Source organism: Balaenoptera musculus, chromosome 2, assembly GCF_009873245.2.
Source record: "Balaenoptera musculus isolate JJ_BM4_2016_0621 chromosome 2, mBalMus1.pri.v3, whole genome shotgun sequence".
In the NCBI taxonomy this organism is placed as follows: domain Eukaryota; kingdom Metazoa; phylum Chordata; class Mammalia; order Artiodactyla; family Balaenopteridae; genus Balaenoptera; species Balaenoptera musculus.
Window position 1 is genome coordinate 77,913,108 of NC_045786.1, and position 15,964 is coordinate 77,929,071.

The 15,964-nt window shown below is 40.3% G+C and overlaps 1 protein-coding gene across 6 annotated transcripts in view; it reads left to right on the forward strand.

Annotated features, from left to right (window-relative positions):
- NEDD4 (NEDD4 E3 ubiquitin protein ligase) overlaps positions 1 to 15,180 on the forward strand; it is a 151,967-nt gene extending 136,787 nt beyond the window's left edge. For 3 of the 6 annotated variants that reach the window (XM_036843381.1, XM_036843382.1, XM_036843383.1), the window contains 5 exons: positions 6,751 to 6,823; positions 7,497 to 10,857; positions 12,857 to 12,988; positions 13,129 to 13,226; positions 15,029 to 15,177. In XM_036843381.1, coding sequence (XP_036699276.1) covers positions 6,751 to 6,823; positions 7,497 to 7,599 — 176 coding nt within the window. In that variant the 3' untranslated portion in view covers positions 7,600 to 10,857; positions 12,857 to 12,988; positions 13,129 to 13,226; positions 15,029 to 15,177. Of the gene's footprint in view, positions 1 to 6,750; positions 6,824 to 7,496; positions 10,867 to 12,856; positions 12,989 to 13,128; positions 13,227 to 14,584; positions 14,680 to 15,028 lie in introns of those variants that run through there. The other 3 variants (XM_036843378.1, XM_036843379.1, XM_036843380.1) reach the window with 3 other exon arrangements.
- Positions 15,181 to 15,964: the final 784 nt, after the last annotated feature.

Here is a 15,964-nt window from a genome sequence, read left to right on the forward strand (position 1 = left end):
TTCATCCCAGCTTACCCTTCCCCCTCCCCAAGTCCTCAAGTCCATTCTCTACGTCTGCATCTTTATTCCTGTCCTGCCCCTAGGTTCTTCAGAACCTTTTTTTTTTTTTAGATTCCATATATATGTGTTAGCATACAGTATTTGTTTTTCTCTTTCTGACTTACTTCACTCTGTATGACAGACTCTAGGTCCATCCACCCCACTACAAATAAATCAATTTTGTTTCTTTTTATGGCTGAGTAATATTCCATTGTATATATGTGCCACATCTTCTTTATCCATTCATCCGATGATGGACACTTAGGTTGCTTCCATGTCATGGCTATTGTAAATAGTGCTGCAGTGAACATTGTGGTACATGACTCTTTTTAAATTATGGTTTTCTCAGGGTATATGCCCAGTAGTGGGATTGCTAGGTCATATGGTAATTCTATTTTTAATTTTTTAAGGAACTTCCATACGGTTCTTCAAAGTGGCTGTATCAATTTACATTCCCACCAACAGTGCAAGGGGGTTCCCTTTTCTCCACACCTTCTCCAGCATTTATTGTTTGTAGATTTTTTGATGATGGCCATTCTGACTGGTGTGAGGTGATACCTCATCGTAGTTTTGATTTGCATTTCTCTAATAATTAGTGATGTTGAGCATCCTCTCATGTGTTTGTTGGCAATCTGTATATCTTCTCTGGAGAAATGTCTATTTAGGTCTTCTGCCCATTTTTGGATTGGGTTGTTTGTTTTTTTGATATTGAGCTGCATGAGCTGCTTGTATATTTTGGAGATTAATCCTTTGTCAGTTGCTTCGTTTGCAAATATTTTCTCCCATTCTGAGGGTTGTCTTTTCATCTTGTTTATGGTTTCCTTTGCTGTGCAAAAGCTTTTAAGTTTCATTAGGTCCCATTTGTTTATTTTTGTTTTTATTTCCCTTTCCCTAGGAGGTGGGTCACAAAGGATCTTGCTGTGATTTATGTCATAGAGTGTTCTACCTATGTTCTCCTCTAAGAGTTTTATAGTGTCTGGCCTTAAATTTAGGTCTTTAATCCATTTTGAGTTTATTGTTTTGTATGATGTTACAGAGTGTTCTAATTTCATTCTTTTACATGTAGCTGTCCAGTTTTCCCAGCACCACTTTTTGAAGAGGCTGTCTTTTCTCCATTGTATACTCTTGCCTCCTTTATGAAAGATAAGGTGACCATATGTGTGTGGGTTTATCTTTGGGCTTTCTATCCTGTTCCATTGAGCTATATTTCTGTTTTTGTGTCAGTATCATACTGTCTTGATTACTGTAGCTTTGTAGTATAGTCTGAAGTCAGGGAGACTAATTCCTCCAGCTCCGTTTTTCTTTCTCAGGATTGCTTTGGCTATTCGGGGTCTTTTGTGTTTCCATACAGATTGTGACATTTTTTGTTCTAGTTCTCTGAAAAATGCCATTGGTAGTTTGATAGAGATTGCACTGAATCTGTACATTGCTTTGGATAGTAGAGTCATTTTCACAATGTTGACTCTTCCCATCCAAGAACATGGTATATCTCACCATCTGTTTTTATCATCTTTAATTTCTTTCATCAGTGTCTTATAGTTTTCTGCATACAGGTCTTTTGTCTCCTTAGGTAGGTTTATTCCTAGGTATTTTATTCTTTTTGTTGCAATGGTAAATGGGAGTGTTTCCTTGATTTCTCTTTCAGATTTTTCATCATTAGTGTATAGGAATGCAAGAGATGTCTGTGCATTAATTTTATATCCTGCTACTTTACCAAATTCATTGTTAGCTCTAGTAGTTTTCTGGTAGCATCTTTAGTATTCTCTATGTATAGTATCATGTCATCTGCAAACAGTGACAGTTTCACTTCTTCTTTTTCAATTTGTATTCCTTTTATTTCTTTTTCTCCTCTGATTGCCATGGCTAGGACTTCCAAAACTATGTTGAATAATAGTGGCAAGAGTGGACATTCTTGTCTTGTTCCTGATCTTAGAGGAAATGCTTTCAGTTTTTCACCATTGAGAATGATGTTTGCTGTAGGTTTGTCATATATGGCCTTTATTATGTTGAGGTAGGTTCCCTCTACGCCCACTTTCTGGAGAGTTTTTATCATAAATGGGTGTTGAATTTTGTCGAAAGCTTTCTCTGCATCTATTGAGATGATCATATGGTTTTTATCCTTCAATTTGTTATTATGGTGTATCACACTGATTGATTTGCATATATTGAAAAGTCCTTACATCCCTGGGATAAACCCCACTTGATCATGGTGTATGATCCTTTTAATGAGTTGTTGGATTCTGTTTGCTAGTATTTTGTTGAGGATTTTTGCATCTGTATTCATCAGTGATACTGGTCTGTAATTTTCTTTTTTTGAGTATCTTTGTCTGGTTTTGGTGTCAGAGAGATGGTGGCCTCATAGAATGAGTTTGGGAGTGTTCCTTCCTCTGCAATTTTTTGGAAGCGTTTGAGAAGGATGGGTGTTAGCTCTTCTCTAAACGTTTGATAGAATTTACCTGTGAAGCCATCTGGTCCTGGCCTTTTGTTTGTTGGAAGATTTTTTTAATTAATTTATTTATTTATTTTAGCTGTGTTAGGTCTTCATTTCTGTGCGAGGGCTTTCTCTAGTTGCGGCAAGCGGGGGTCACTCTTCATTGCGGTGCGCGGGCCTCTCACTATCGCGGCCTCTCCTGTTGCGGAGCACAGGCTCCAGACGCGCAGGCTCAGCAGTTGTGGCTCACGGGCCCAGTTGCTCCCCGGCATGTGGGATCTTCCCAGACCAGGGCTCGAACCCGTGTCCCCTGCATTGGCAGGCAGACTCTCAACCACTGCGCCACCACGGAAGCCCTGTTGGAAGATTTTTAACCACAGTTTCAATTTCAGTGCTTGTGATTGGTCTGTTTCTATTTTCTATTTCTTCCTGGTTCAGTCTCAGAAGGTTGTGCTTTTCTAAAAATTCGTCCATTTCTTCCAGGTTGTCCATTTTATTGGCATATACTTGCTTGTAGTAATCTCTCATGATCCTTTGTATTTCTGCAGTGTCAGTTGTTACTTCTCCTCTTTCATTTTTAATTCTGTGTCTGGCTAGTGGTTTATCAATTTTGTTTATCTTCTCAAAGAACCGGCTTTTAGTTTTATTGATCTTTGCTATTGTTTCCTTCATTTCTTTTTCATTTATTTCTGATCTGGTCTTTATGATTTCTTTCCTTCTGCTAACTTTGTGGGGTTTTTTGTTCTTCTTTCTCTAATTGCTTTAGGTGTAAGGTTAGGTTGTTTATTTGAGATTTTTCTTGTTTCTTGAGGTAGGATTGTATTGCTATAAACTTCTCTCTTAGAACTGCTTTTGCTGCATCCCATAGGTTTTGGGTCATCGTGTTTTCATTGTCATTTGTTTATAGATATATTTTGATTTCCTCTTTGATTTCTTCAGTGATCTCTTGGTTATTTAGTAGAGTATTGATTAGTCTCCATGTATTTGTATTTTTTACCATTTTTTTCCTGTAATTGATATCTAGTCCTATAGTGTTGTGGTCGGAAAAGATACTTGATATGATTTCAATTTTCTTAAATTTACCAAGGCTTGATTTGTGACCCAAGATATGATCTATCCTGAAGTATGTTCCATTAGTACTTGAGAAGAAAGTGTATTCTGTTGTTTTGGGGTGGAATGTCCTATAAATATCAATTAAGTCCATCTTGTTTAATGTGTCATTTAAAGTTTGTGTTTCCTTATTTATTTTCATTTTGGATCATCTGTCCATTGGTGAAAGTGGGGTGTTAAAGTCCCCTAATATTATTGCATTACTGTCAATTTCCCCTTTTATGGTTGTTAGCATTTGCCCTATGTATTGAGGTGCTCCTATGTTGGGTGCATAAACATTTACAATTGTTGTATCATCTTCTTGGGTTGATCCCTTGATCATTATGTATTGTCCTTCTTTGTCTCTTGTAATAGTCTTTATTTTAAAGTCTATTCTATCTGATATGAGAATTGCTACTCCAGCTTTCTTTTGATTTCCATTTGCATGAAATATCTTTTTCCATCCCCTCACTGTCAGTCTGTATGTGTCCCTAGGTCTGAAGGGGGTCTCTTGTAAGCAGCATCTATACGGGTCTTGTTTTTGTATCCATTCAGCCAGTCTTTGTCTTTTGGTTGGAGCATTTAATTCATTTACATTTAAGGTAATTATTGATATGTATGTTCCTGTTACCATTTTCTTAATTGTTTTGGGTTTGTTATTGTAGGTCTTTTCCTTCTCTTGTGTTTCCTGCCTAGAGAAGTTCCTTTAGCATTTGTTGTAGAGCTGGTTTGGTAGTGCTGAATTCTCTTAGCTTTTGCTTGTCTGTAAAGGTTTTAATTTCTCCTTCGAATCTGAATGAGATCCTTGCTGGGTAGAGTAATCTTGGTTGTAGGCTTTTCCCTTTCATCACTTTAAATATGTCCTGCCACACCCTTCTGGCTTGCAGAGTGTCTGCTGAAGGATCAGCTGTTAACCTTATGGGGATTCCCCTGTATGTTATTTGTTGCTTTTCCCTTGCTGGTTTTAATATTTTTTCTTTGTGTTTAATTTTTAATAGTTTGATTAATATGTGTCTTGGTGTGTTTCTCCTTGGATTTATCCTGTATGGGACTCTCTGCACTTCCTGGACTTGACTGAGTATTTCCTTTCCCATATTAGCGAAGTTTTCAACTATAATCTCTTCAAATACTTTCTCAGTCCCTTTCTTTTTCTCTTCTTCTTCTGTGACCCCTATATTTCGAATGTTGGTGTGTTTAATGTTGTCCCAGAGGTCTCTGAGACTGTCCTCAATTCTTTTCATTCTTTTTTCTTTATTCTGCTCTGCGGTAGTTATTTCCACTATTTTATCTTCCAGGTCACTTATCCTTTCTTCTACCTCAGTTATTCTGCTATTGATTCCTTCTAGAGAATTTTTAATTTCATTTATTGTGTTGTTCATCATTGTTTGTTTGCTCTTTAGTTCTTCTAGGTCCTTGTTAAACGTTTCTTGTATTTTCTCCATTCTATTCCCAAGATTTTGGATCATCTTTACTTTTATTACTCTGAATTCTTTTTCGGGTAGATGCCTATTTCCTCTTCATTTGTTTGGTCTGGTGGGTTTTTACCTTGCTCCTTCATCTGATGTGTATTTCTCTGTCTTCTCATTTTGCTTAACTTACTGTGTTTGGGGTTCACAGGCTGCAGGTTCATAGTTCCCATTGTTTTTGGTGTCTGACCCCAGTGGGTAAGGTTGGTTCAGTGGGTTGTGTAGGCTTCCTGGTGGAGGGGACTGGTGCCTGTGTTCTGATGGATGAGGCTGGATCTTGTCTTTCTGGTGGGCAGGACCACATCCAGTGGTGTGTTTTGGGGTGTCTGTGAACTTATTATGATTTTAGGCAGCCTCTCTGGTAATGGGTGGGGTTGTGTTCCTGTCTTGCTAGTTGTTTGGCTTGGGGTGTCCAGCACTGGAGCTTGCTGGTTGTTGAGGGGAGCTGGGTCTTAGCGTTGAGATAGAGATCTCTGGGAGAGCTCTCACCAATTGATATTACGAGGGGCCAGGAGGTCTCTTGTGGACCAATGTCCTGAACTCGGCTCTCCCACCTCAGAGGCTCAGGCCTGACACCTGGCCAGAGCACCAAGATCCTGGGTCATCCTGGAGAAGATGGACTGAAGCCAGGAGAAAGCTAGATGATGGGAGAGCTGTCAGAAGGCTTGTTTGGTGAAATCAGGCAAAGGATGGTGACATTCTGTACCCAGGCTCTACTCGCGAAGGGGAAAGGGGTGCCTTGGGAAGCCAAGTGCGAACTTCCACGCAAAAGTATGTTACATTGATATTGGTTGACTTACAGTAAGTTTTCCAGATGGATTGTTTAGGTGAGAGAATCAAGAGGAAGGGAAATATGATTCCATGCTATGGAAAACACAGTGACAAAAGTACTGAAATTTTAACTGTATGGATAATTGTGATGGGTGATGTGTGAAAAGCAATGCTTTTTGAGAAAAGAGTAATATGGAAAATTTAGGTATTTTTAGTGCTGCTTCTGACAATTATCCTCACACACACGTATTTGGATATGAGTCTAAGACATGGAGAGAAGTATGGAAGGTGTCTCATCGTGTTGTCAGCATTGATGACCTGGGAGGTTGGAGGATGTTGAGAATTGGAGGAGGAAGAACTAAGCAAAAACTCCAAAGGAAAAAAAAAAAGTTTCTAAGAATGTGCATAATAAGAGGAAAATGTAGCATGTATAACATGATCCCATGCACATAAAATCCTATATAGATGCACATGCACAAAAAGATTCATGATAGGATGTTTACTCAGATTTAATGGTGGAATTTCAGGTGATTTTTACATCTTTCATTATATAATCTCACTACAGAAAAAAATAAAGCAATAGAGAAAAAATAATCAGAAAAAGCTGTTTTCAGTGGGACTCAAAAACGCACATTTTCTGTGTACCTATGACAGAGGCGGTATATGGAAATGCAGGGCTAGGAAACAGCAAAAGCCCCGTCAGACACACAACCCCCACCCCCTGCCCCAGGGCAGAGTGATACTGTGGTCCCAAATGCACTGATAGAGGAGGAGTCCTCGTTTCATGGCTGGACAGTAAAGTCATCAGGCCCAGGACAACATTATTTCTTTTGAGTTTAAAGAAACTAGATGTTCTCTGTGTGTTTAAGTTCTGCATTAGCAAAAGTGAGTTGTGAAATGCCCAGAAATTCCTGTAAGACTAATTGAAACCAAAGCAACTCTTCTTCCTTGTAGGCTCAAACGGACCACAGTCATTTACAGTTGAGCAGTGGGGCACCCCTGAGAAGCTGCCAAGAGCTCATACGTGGTAAGCAGTTTCTCTGACCCTAGAGAACAAGTCCTCAGAGACAGAAGGTCCTCTAACAGTCTGGGTACGGAAGGTCTAGTTCCCTCTGTGCTGTGTTGGTGGCAGATATGGAGGGGGAGGGGGGAGAGGAGAGGAGGAGGAGGACCGGGAGACAGCGACACCAACCCAGGAACAGCTGTTTCTTTACTGGGCAGGCCTGAAGACCAGGTAGCTGAACATTGGAGAGACCCATCTAAACTTTTGACCAGGGGACTTCCCTGGCGGTCCAGTGGTTAAGATTCAGTGCTTCCACTGCAGGGGGCACGGGTTCGATCCCTGGTCAGGGAACAGATGCCACACGGTACAGCCAAAAAAAGGTAAACTGTTGACCATATCCTGCTGCCATCACATGAATGATGAGCCATCCCAAGAAGGACTAGAACACTCCGTTTTGAAGGTTCAAATGACAGGAGCCCAGACATTTGGAGATCAGGGTGGAGGTGAGAGGTCACCACCAAGAATTCATGGGGAGAGTCCACACCTAGAGTCCAATCCTAAACATTCCTTCTCCCTGAGGAGAAAAGGTCTTTTCATGTGGTTGAAACATAGCACGCATAGCTGCACCATGAATAGTTTGCCCTGGGAACTCGCTTTGTCAGTGTCTGCAATAACCAGCCCCTCTCTGTTCTTTCAGCTTTAATCGCTTGGACTTGCCACCGTATGAGTCATTTGAAGAATTATGGGATAAACTTCAGATGGCCATTGAGAACACTCAGGGTTTTGATGGCGTTGATTAGATTACAAGTAACAATCTATGGTGTTTTACTCCCGCTTTTTTATAAGCAAAATCTTGACTTAAAATTTTCCAGGGAACTAGTAACCCTTGGCCATTGATGCTTCCCAGATATTGGAGAAAATCATGTCAAAGAATTAGAAGAAGTAGTATGACAACTTTTCCATTATTTCATTCACTTATATAAGGTGTTGCTTTTACGCAGTTGTTTTGTTCTACCTTGAGTTCACCCTCTAGGATATAAGTCCTGTGTGCCTGAAATCGTGAGTTTTGTCCTTGACATTTACCTCTTTTACAGTATTTGCCAGGCAGTTTCTTAAACTACTGAAATTATAACTGTGAAATATTTGTGATAAGTGTCATGTGTGAAAGGTTTGATGCTTTTTGAGAAGGAAACTGAAATTGGGGAGAAAAACTTTAATATTGACTACACTACAATATACTCAGCGCTGCCTGCAGCTAGTTATTATTTTGTAGACCTGCCTACTGCACGTTACTGCCCAGATTTTTGGAAAAATCTTAGAAAGTATGTTACCTATATTTTTAGTCAACTGATTCACTTGCAAAAAGCTGTTTACTTCTTCATTTTAAAAAGCATTTGGCTTTTGTTAATAGGCGGTTTTACTAAGCAAGGTGGTTCATAAGACGTGAAGCAAATTCAAATTTGCGAAGGGTTAAAGGTATTAACGCCTCCCTCTTGCCTGTACATCCTTATGGCTCATTGGTAGGGCCATCACTCTTTACTGTGTTAGTTTAGTTAAAAGAATTCCTTCTTCAAACTAAAGCTTGACAAAGCAGTATTCCTAAATAAGCCTTGAAGAACTAAGTTAAATGTATAACACTTGCCTTTACTAGTCATTCTTTACTCTTGCACAATTATGTAGTAAATATATGTTTACAGGGTTTATTATGTTTACAGATTAAGCTAATCTCTGCAGTTGCATTTTTATATTTTTAGTATTTCACTTGAGTCAAGAAAACCAAATAATTTGTTAAAAATAACCAAAGAATAGTTATAATGCATAATTTGTATTAAATTACCCTACTTCTTATGCTTTTTTAAAAACCTGTTTACTATGAAAATGTTTTGCTATAAATCCAAAACTCTTTAGGCAAAATGCTACAGATAGACTCCGACTTTAGCCAAACTGAAGTACATAAAAATCCTGTGCATGCATTCAGTGAAGGTTTACTGAATGCCTGCGAGGTGCATAGCTCTGTGTAGGCCCTGGGGTAAAGGTTGTCAGCTTCAAAGAAATCTAGCTGAGTCCCCATCCTCAAGGAACTTAGAGATGTGTAAAGGAATTTTCAAACAATCAAAAGTCGGGGTGAGCAGAATAAGGCAAAAGGGAAAGTGTTCCAGTGCACCTGCAAACATAAGTGTGCCAAGACTGTATTTATATATTTTATACCTACATTGGAATGATTATATAGAAAATGCTCTTGCAAAAAGATAAAGCTATTTCTCAATATGGTATCTTCGTGATTTAGGGGTAATTGTAAATATATTTTATTAATCTTCTTAAATACATACATATATATATATATATATATATATATATATGCATATTCTGAGAGTTGTAAGAAGTGCATCTGGCTCTTGGTTAAAGTTTGTTGGGGTCTAACACAATGGGTACCATTCAGCACCTGGTAGGGATCTCCCATGTGACAGAGGCAAAACCACTTTCCAAACAGCACATCAGCAACTCAGCTTAGGGAGAGTAATTCACAGATCTGTGTACCCTGTGTCTTATCTTCACCTTGCTAACTAGCATTCAGGGGAGACCACCAGGTGTAGCCCTAATTTTATCACTTACCAAATGTTTAAACTGAAGCAGCATACTTCACCTCTCTGGGCTCCTGGTTCTTCACCTGTCAAAGGAAAATAACCATGCGCACTCTCATTGTCATGTAAGATTATCGTAAATTCCAGAAAGATGCTGTGTAAAGTATCATACGATCAGAAGGTGCCTTGTGCTGACCATCAGATTTTGTCAAATCAGGTGTGAACACAAACTACACTCCCAAAGAAAAATCTCTTCATTTAAAAATAAAATGACTGCTGACAGACAAGGAAGTAGGAACATCTCTGATATTGAATATATACAGATATACATATGCATGTTTATCTGTACATGGATCTTACCATCAGAATTCATTTTTTCCACATGAGCAAAGTAATATTAATATGGGCCAATGCATTTTGGATTGTTCTCATTATGTAGAACTGAATGTGAAAACTATTTTTGTTAAAACAAGATTTTACCACATGACTGTTTAAATATCGCTTCTGTGAAATACAGCAGATATCAGAGCCTGAGAAAATATAAAGCTTGCTTTTCGTCCGACTCATTCACTTGGATGATTCTGTGACTCAGATAAAACAGGGTGTTAAAGAGACCAGACACTCCCACGAGCCCCCAGCCACAGACCATCATCTCCCAGGTGTGCACTGATGGTCCAAAAGGAACCTGTATCAAGCAACACAGCCCTTCATCCCAGATAGCAAAGTTTCTCAAATGCATTCTACGGCTGGAAGTAAATAGGGTCATTTATGTAAAGCAAGGACGTCGGGTTTTTTTTAGAATTATAAGCACATAATTTTAGCCTATTATTTTCTCTGTAATCAAACAAATTTTAACAGACATAAAATTGTGCTACAAATGCATTTCATCCTAATTTAAATGGTTATTTGTTTTCATTTTTTATTTATAATGCTGAAATTATTCCAGAGAATTATCAAGTTAAACAATTTGTTTGGATTATAAGCCACTTGACATTGTTTTTTAAAATCTTCTCATATGGGAAAAAGATATCAAGATTAATGTATCAAAATTTATTGCATACTTTAAAATATAAAACCATTTTTTAAAATCTTGATGCCACAAATAAAGTTCTATTCTAGTAAAAACAGAAACTGTGATTCATTTTCAAATAGAAATGTTTCCAAGCCATTATCCTTGGCCAATAGCTCCTGATCTAGTTCTCTGCAGCAACACGTGGAATTCTCAAGACAACCTTGAATTTATAGCAGGTTACCTAGCATGATTATAAACTCTTAACCACAGAGAATCTCCATTTTACAAACAGGTCCTGTTCCCAAAATCTGGCTGTTAGTAAATTATCCAGAAGACAATATAATAATAAAGTTACAAATGGACTGGATTTCAGACTTGCTGTTGTTCATTCCAGAGGCCAGCCATGGAACCTATTTATAACATTGTTTCTATGTGAAAAGGATTTCCCAAGTGTTACTTCAGAAGTAAGTATCTTTTCATCCTTCCTCTGAACTCCTGGAAGTTTCCCAGTTAGAAGGGAATCCAACACCCTCACCCCCAGTCAGCCCTAGGAAGGTGCTGTTCCAGCCCTGTTTCTGCCAAAATCCAGACTGTAGTTGTAATCTGTGGGGTCCAGACGCCTGCCTTCCCCACTTCCACCCTTCCAGTGCTCACCAGCTCCGGCAGTAGCTAGCCGGCACCGTGCCTCCCCGTACAAGAAGTCCTTGCTTTGCTGTCCAGCAGGGCAGGCACATTCCTTTTTATAAAGGATATTATACTAAGTGTTAGAATCGCAGGACCTCACTCTGAATAGTGGGCTTCAGTAGATTTGTGTGTATTTTTCTTGAGCGTTAAAGAATATCGGTAAATTAGCGGCCTGTTTCTGTTCTGCCAGTCTCTCCTTCTGCAATCCATCCAATGCAGTCCCTCCATCCCACACCAGTGTTTCCTTTCTCATATACAAATCTGATCAGGTTACTCCGCCAAAAACGCTCTGAAAGCTCCCCAGAGCCAGAAGGAAGAAGCCCAAACCCGTTGGCATGAAATGCAGTCTGTCCCCAGCTTAATGCATGAGTTCCACCTTCCATCATACCCCACTCAGGCACCCTGCCCTCCACCCAAACCAGGCCTCCCTCCAGTCCCTAATCACTGAAAACTTCTCTGCACCTGCTTATGTCCACTTGCAAAATCACTCCTCCTCTTGGAGCAGTGGAAGGGTGCTGTGGCCTAGCATTTGGTACCTAGTAGCATGAATGGGATCGTATTGCTATGCTTTGTTTACATAATTCTCGCCTACAAACTTGGGCAGCTTGAAAACAGGGACTTCTTTGTATACATTTTTAATATGTTCATTTTCCAACACATAAATACAATATGAGTATTGTTTGTGTATAGACCCAGTGCACATGTATCGAGCACCTACAGTGTCCCTGACCCTGTGCAGTAATATGCAGGAAGCCCTGTGTTTAGGGGGATGGTGGGAACTGTGAAAATACACATGCAGAGAAGGAGCTTGACTGAGATCCTGCAGAGCACCAGGGTCTGCAGTGAACACTTTACGTGGGTCCCATTTAATCTTCATAAAAACTCAGTGAGGCAGGTTTTATAGGCTCAAAAAGGACAAGTAATTCACCTGAGGCCACACAGCATATAAACTCAGTGGATTATGAACCACAAAAAAAAAAAAAGAAAGCTATAGAATCCAATCAGCAAATTACCAAGGTGTATTCATTTTCTACTGCTGCATAACAAATGACCACAAAGCTAGCAGCTCAAATCAACACCCATTTATCATCTCACAGTTCAGTCAGTCAGTAACTCCACGTGGAATCTAAAATATGACACAAATGGACTTATCTACAAAACAGAAACAGACTCACAGACATAGAGAACAGACTTGTGGTTGCCAAGGGGTAGGTGGGGGAGGGATGGATTGGGAATTTGGGATTAGCAGATGCAAACTATTATATATAGAATGGATAAACAACAAGGTCCTACTGTATAGCACAGGGAACTATATTCAATATCCTATGATGAATCATAATGGAAAAGAATGTGAAAAAGAGTGTATGTATATGTATAACTGAATCACTTTGCTCTTTAGCAGTAATTAACAGAACATTGTAAATCAACTCTACTTGAATAAAATTAATTTAAAAATTAAAAAAAAAAGAAATCCACATGGGCTCAGCTGGCTTCTCTACTTAGGGCCTCACAGGCCAAAACCAAGGTGTCAACCAACCAAACTCTTACCTGCTTCAGTGATTCTTCAGTTGTTGACAGAATCCAGTTCCTTGTGGCTAGAGTTCTGAGGTCCCCATTTTCTTGCTGGCTGTCATCTGGGGACCAGTCTAAGCTTCTACAGGCCACATACATTTCTCATCACTTGGCCGCTCCATCTTCAGGCGAGCAATGGTGTGTGGAATCCTTTTCATGCTTAGAACCTCCCTGATGCCTCCTTTTGCCATCCTCTTCTGCCACCAGGTGAAGAAAATTCTCACTTTCCAAGGCTCACTTGATCAGTCCCACCTCTGTCATCTCCCCTTTTGAAGTCGACTGTGCTGTAGGCATAACACAGTCGTGGGAGTGAGATCTTATCACATTCATGGATTGCAGGTATTGGGGCCTTGAGCTTTTGGGCCATTTGTAGAAATTCCACTTCCCACACAACCTAAAAGTAAAGGGTGGCAAAGGGTTATGGAGATGCGGCTTGAAAAAACACTTAAATGTATCTAATTTTATATTTCGTGGTTCAGGGTTCCATTCTTTGCCAATGAAAAGACTGATAAATGAATGGTACTATCAGCCGGTGGATTCATCTTCAGCAGCTGTGAATTCACGAATCACTACTCAGGTTTGTGGTTTTCTCCGTGGCATCAAGGTTGAATTGGCCTGAAATTAGATTCAACTCATCCTTAGAAGCTCCCTTATTATAGAAAGAGAACTAGATCATCGCTGCTCTTTTTATTTGTTTGAAAGATTGGTATTCCTTCCAATGAAGTTATGTTCAGGATAATGACGTGGGTGCAAATCAAAACAGAGCCGAAAGCAAAGAAAGCCATTCACAGCCCGGAGTTGCTGATCATTTGCTGGCTCTCAGTCTCCAGAGAGAAGGGGAGGGGCGGGGAGGGCCTCTGGAGGCCCTGAGCGAGCACGCAACTCTGGAGCAGGGTGTTCTCCTTGGGAAGGTAACTAGAGATTAAAGCCGTAACTGTAGGCTGTTGAGGATGCTCAATTCATTGTTGAGATCCTGATTTAAGTTCTCTTACGAAAAATAATTACTATCAAGGCAAACCCCATACCTTCCTAAGAGTTGTTTTTCTTTAACACATATATTTTATACATGAGAAACTCAAGCATATTCTCTCCAATCAGTAAGAAGTAATGAACACAGTGAGCTAAGGATAATCTGTTTAAACAAACAGGATTTTCATGGATGCTAGACTTGAAAACACGATCCAGATCAATGACATGGTTAATATTCAGTCACTGTGCATTAGCCCAAGGATAAACTTCCAGACTTGAAGACAATGAAATAGCTCCAATGGGATGACCAAATGCTCAATGATGAAGGGGGGGTAGCCAACTAGCTTTGCTTTTTCAGTATTGCTATGTGTTGTAATGTTGTAATGCTTGTCGATAAATGTTGATGTTGTGTGGTTTTAAGCTACAAGGAATTCAGTAATGTTTTATCCTTGTCTACATCTTCAAAAGAAGTGTGAGAAGGGAAAAAAAGAAAGCTCTGTTAACTCAGTTACTACCAGAACTCTGAATATCTGTGGTTGCCCCTATGAGTCAGTTTACATACTTTCCCCCATTGCCATCTGGGGACAATGTGGATAGGAATTTGGGGTTTATCATCAAAACATCTAATTACTCATTTAAGCTTTGCCAGGGGTGGGGAAGAAGGAACACATAGCACATACTGCAAGCCTTTGGAAGGTATATTAAGACATTTAAGACTGAGCCATGGTCTAGTCCAGCCATTGTCCAACAGAAATATAATGCAGGTGACATGTAATTTTAAATTTTCTAGTAGCACATTTTAAAGAGTAAAAAGAGATAAATGAATTTAGTAGTAATAATGTTGTATTTAATGAAGTATATCTAAAATTTAACATTTCAACATGTAATTAATGTAAAATTATTAATGATGTTTTTCATTATCTGATGCTAAGTCTTCAATATGCAGTGTGTATTTTATGCTTCCAGCACGTCTCAGTTCAGAGCGGCCACATTTCAAATAGCCACAGGGGGCTGGCGCTACATATTGGACAGCACTGGAATCAATGGACCTGGGTCATGCTTAGACACCACAAAAGGGAATGAAGAAGCAGCTATGAGTGGCTAACCTGGGAAGGTGCAAAATTAGCTTGCTTCCTCCAGGCAACTCCAGAGTCTTGGAAGAAATTTCTCCAAGACAGCCCAATGTCAAAAACTAAGCAACATTGCAGAGAGCCGATCTGTGGTGATTCCAAATTTTACTTTTAGGAGCTTAAGGTTGGCAGTCTGGTTGCAAGGGGAGCTATCTTTGCACTGTGAACACACTGTCTCCACACGGATTCTGTTTGCTAGGGATGGCTTGGGAGAGAGCTAATGCAGATTATGGGGAGATAAGCCAAATCCCCAAATCACACCTGCAACCCTCCTCCTTAGAGCTGAGGTTGCCCCAGCCAGTGATGCTGAAGGTGTCCCACGTTGAACGTCATATAATGCGGGCAGAAGCAAACATGTGGGAATCGCGGGCAACCAGCATCCAGTGTGAAGCGCCGGATCTAGGACCTTGGAAGATCATCACAGAACAGGGCGAGGGGGATGGGGAATGGGGCGATTTATCAGAAACTGCCAGAAACAGGAGGGTGGCGATAAGACTGGACAACTGGGAGGGTAAGGCCACCGCAGAGGAAGGAACTCCACAGGGTCGCAGGGGGTCACCTGGGGGAGAGCCTCTTCGATGTTGGAAGGAAGGCAGAGACTGTGGGAGACACAGCTGTTTGTTTTTTCTGCTGCAAGGAGAATAACAAAATGCGATCAGGAGAGCTAATAGACTACAGATGCAGAACTTCTGGCTGAGCGCTCAGACCTGCGAAAGGCTTTGAACTGGAACCAGCCCTCTCATTTTCAGCAGTGCGTGTGGCCCATGAAAAAGAAAGAGTGAAGTAAAACAAGAGACCCACCAGAGATAATTATGAGTTACTCCCAGCGGGTGAAATAACAGAGATTATATTGGGCTGGGGGAAAAGTAGGGGTTTGATTATGAAAGGACTTATGTTCGATGCTGAGGAATCTCATCAACAATGGGGAAGCTATTCAAGAGTTACATGCCAAAAAGTGTATGCTTTGGTATGAACTTTAGAAAGCTCGTTCTGCCTATTTAAGGGTAGCAGGTCTGGGGGCAGGTGCTAATGTGGAGAGTGTTCCAAGGACGAAGGTGAGAAATGGTAGCGCGTCAGAAGCCAGGGTTGAGATGTCATATGGAGAGAGGTGCAGCTGTTGGGCAGGGGGGAGCAAGAGGGGCGAAGACAGGAGTCTGGGCTGACACCTACCCCGACACCCAGATGGGGGCACCTGGATGGGTGCTGGTGTTGACAC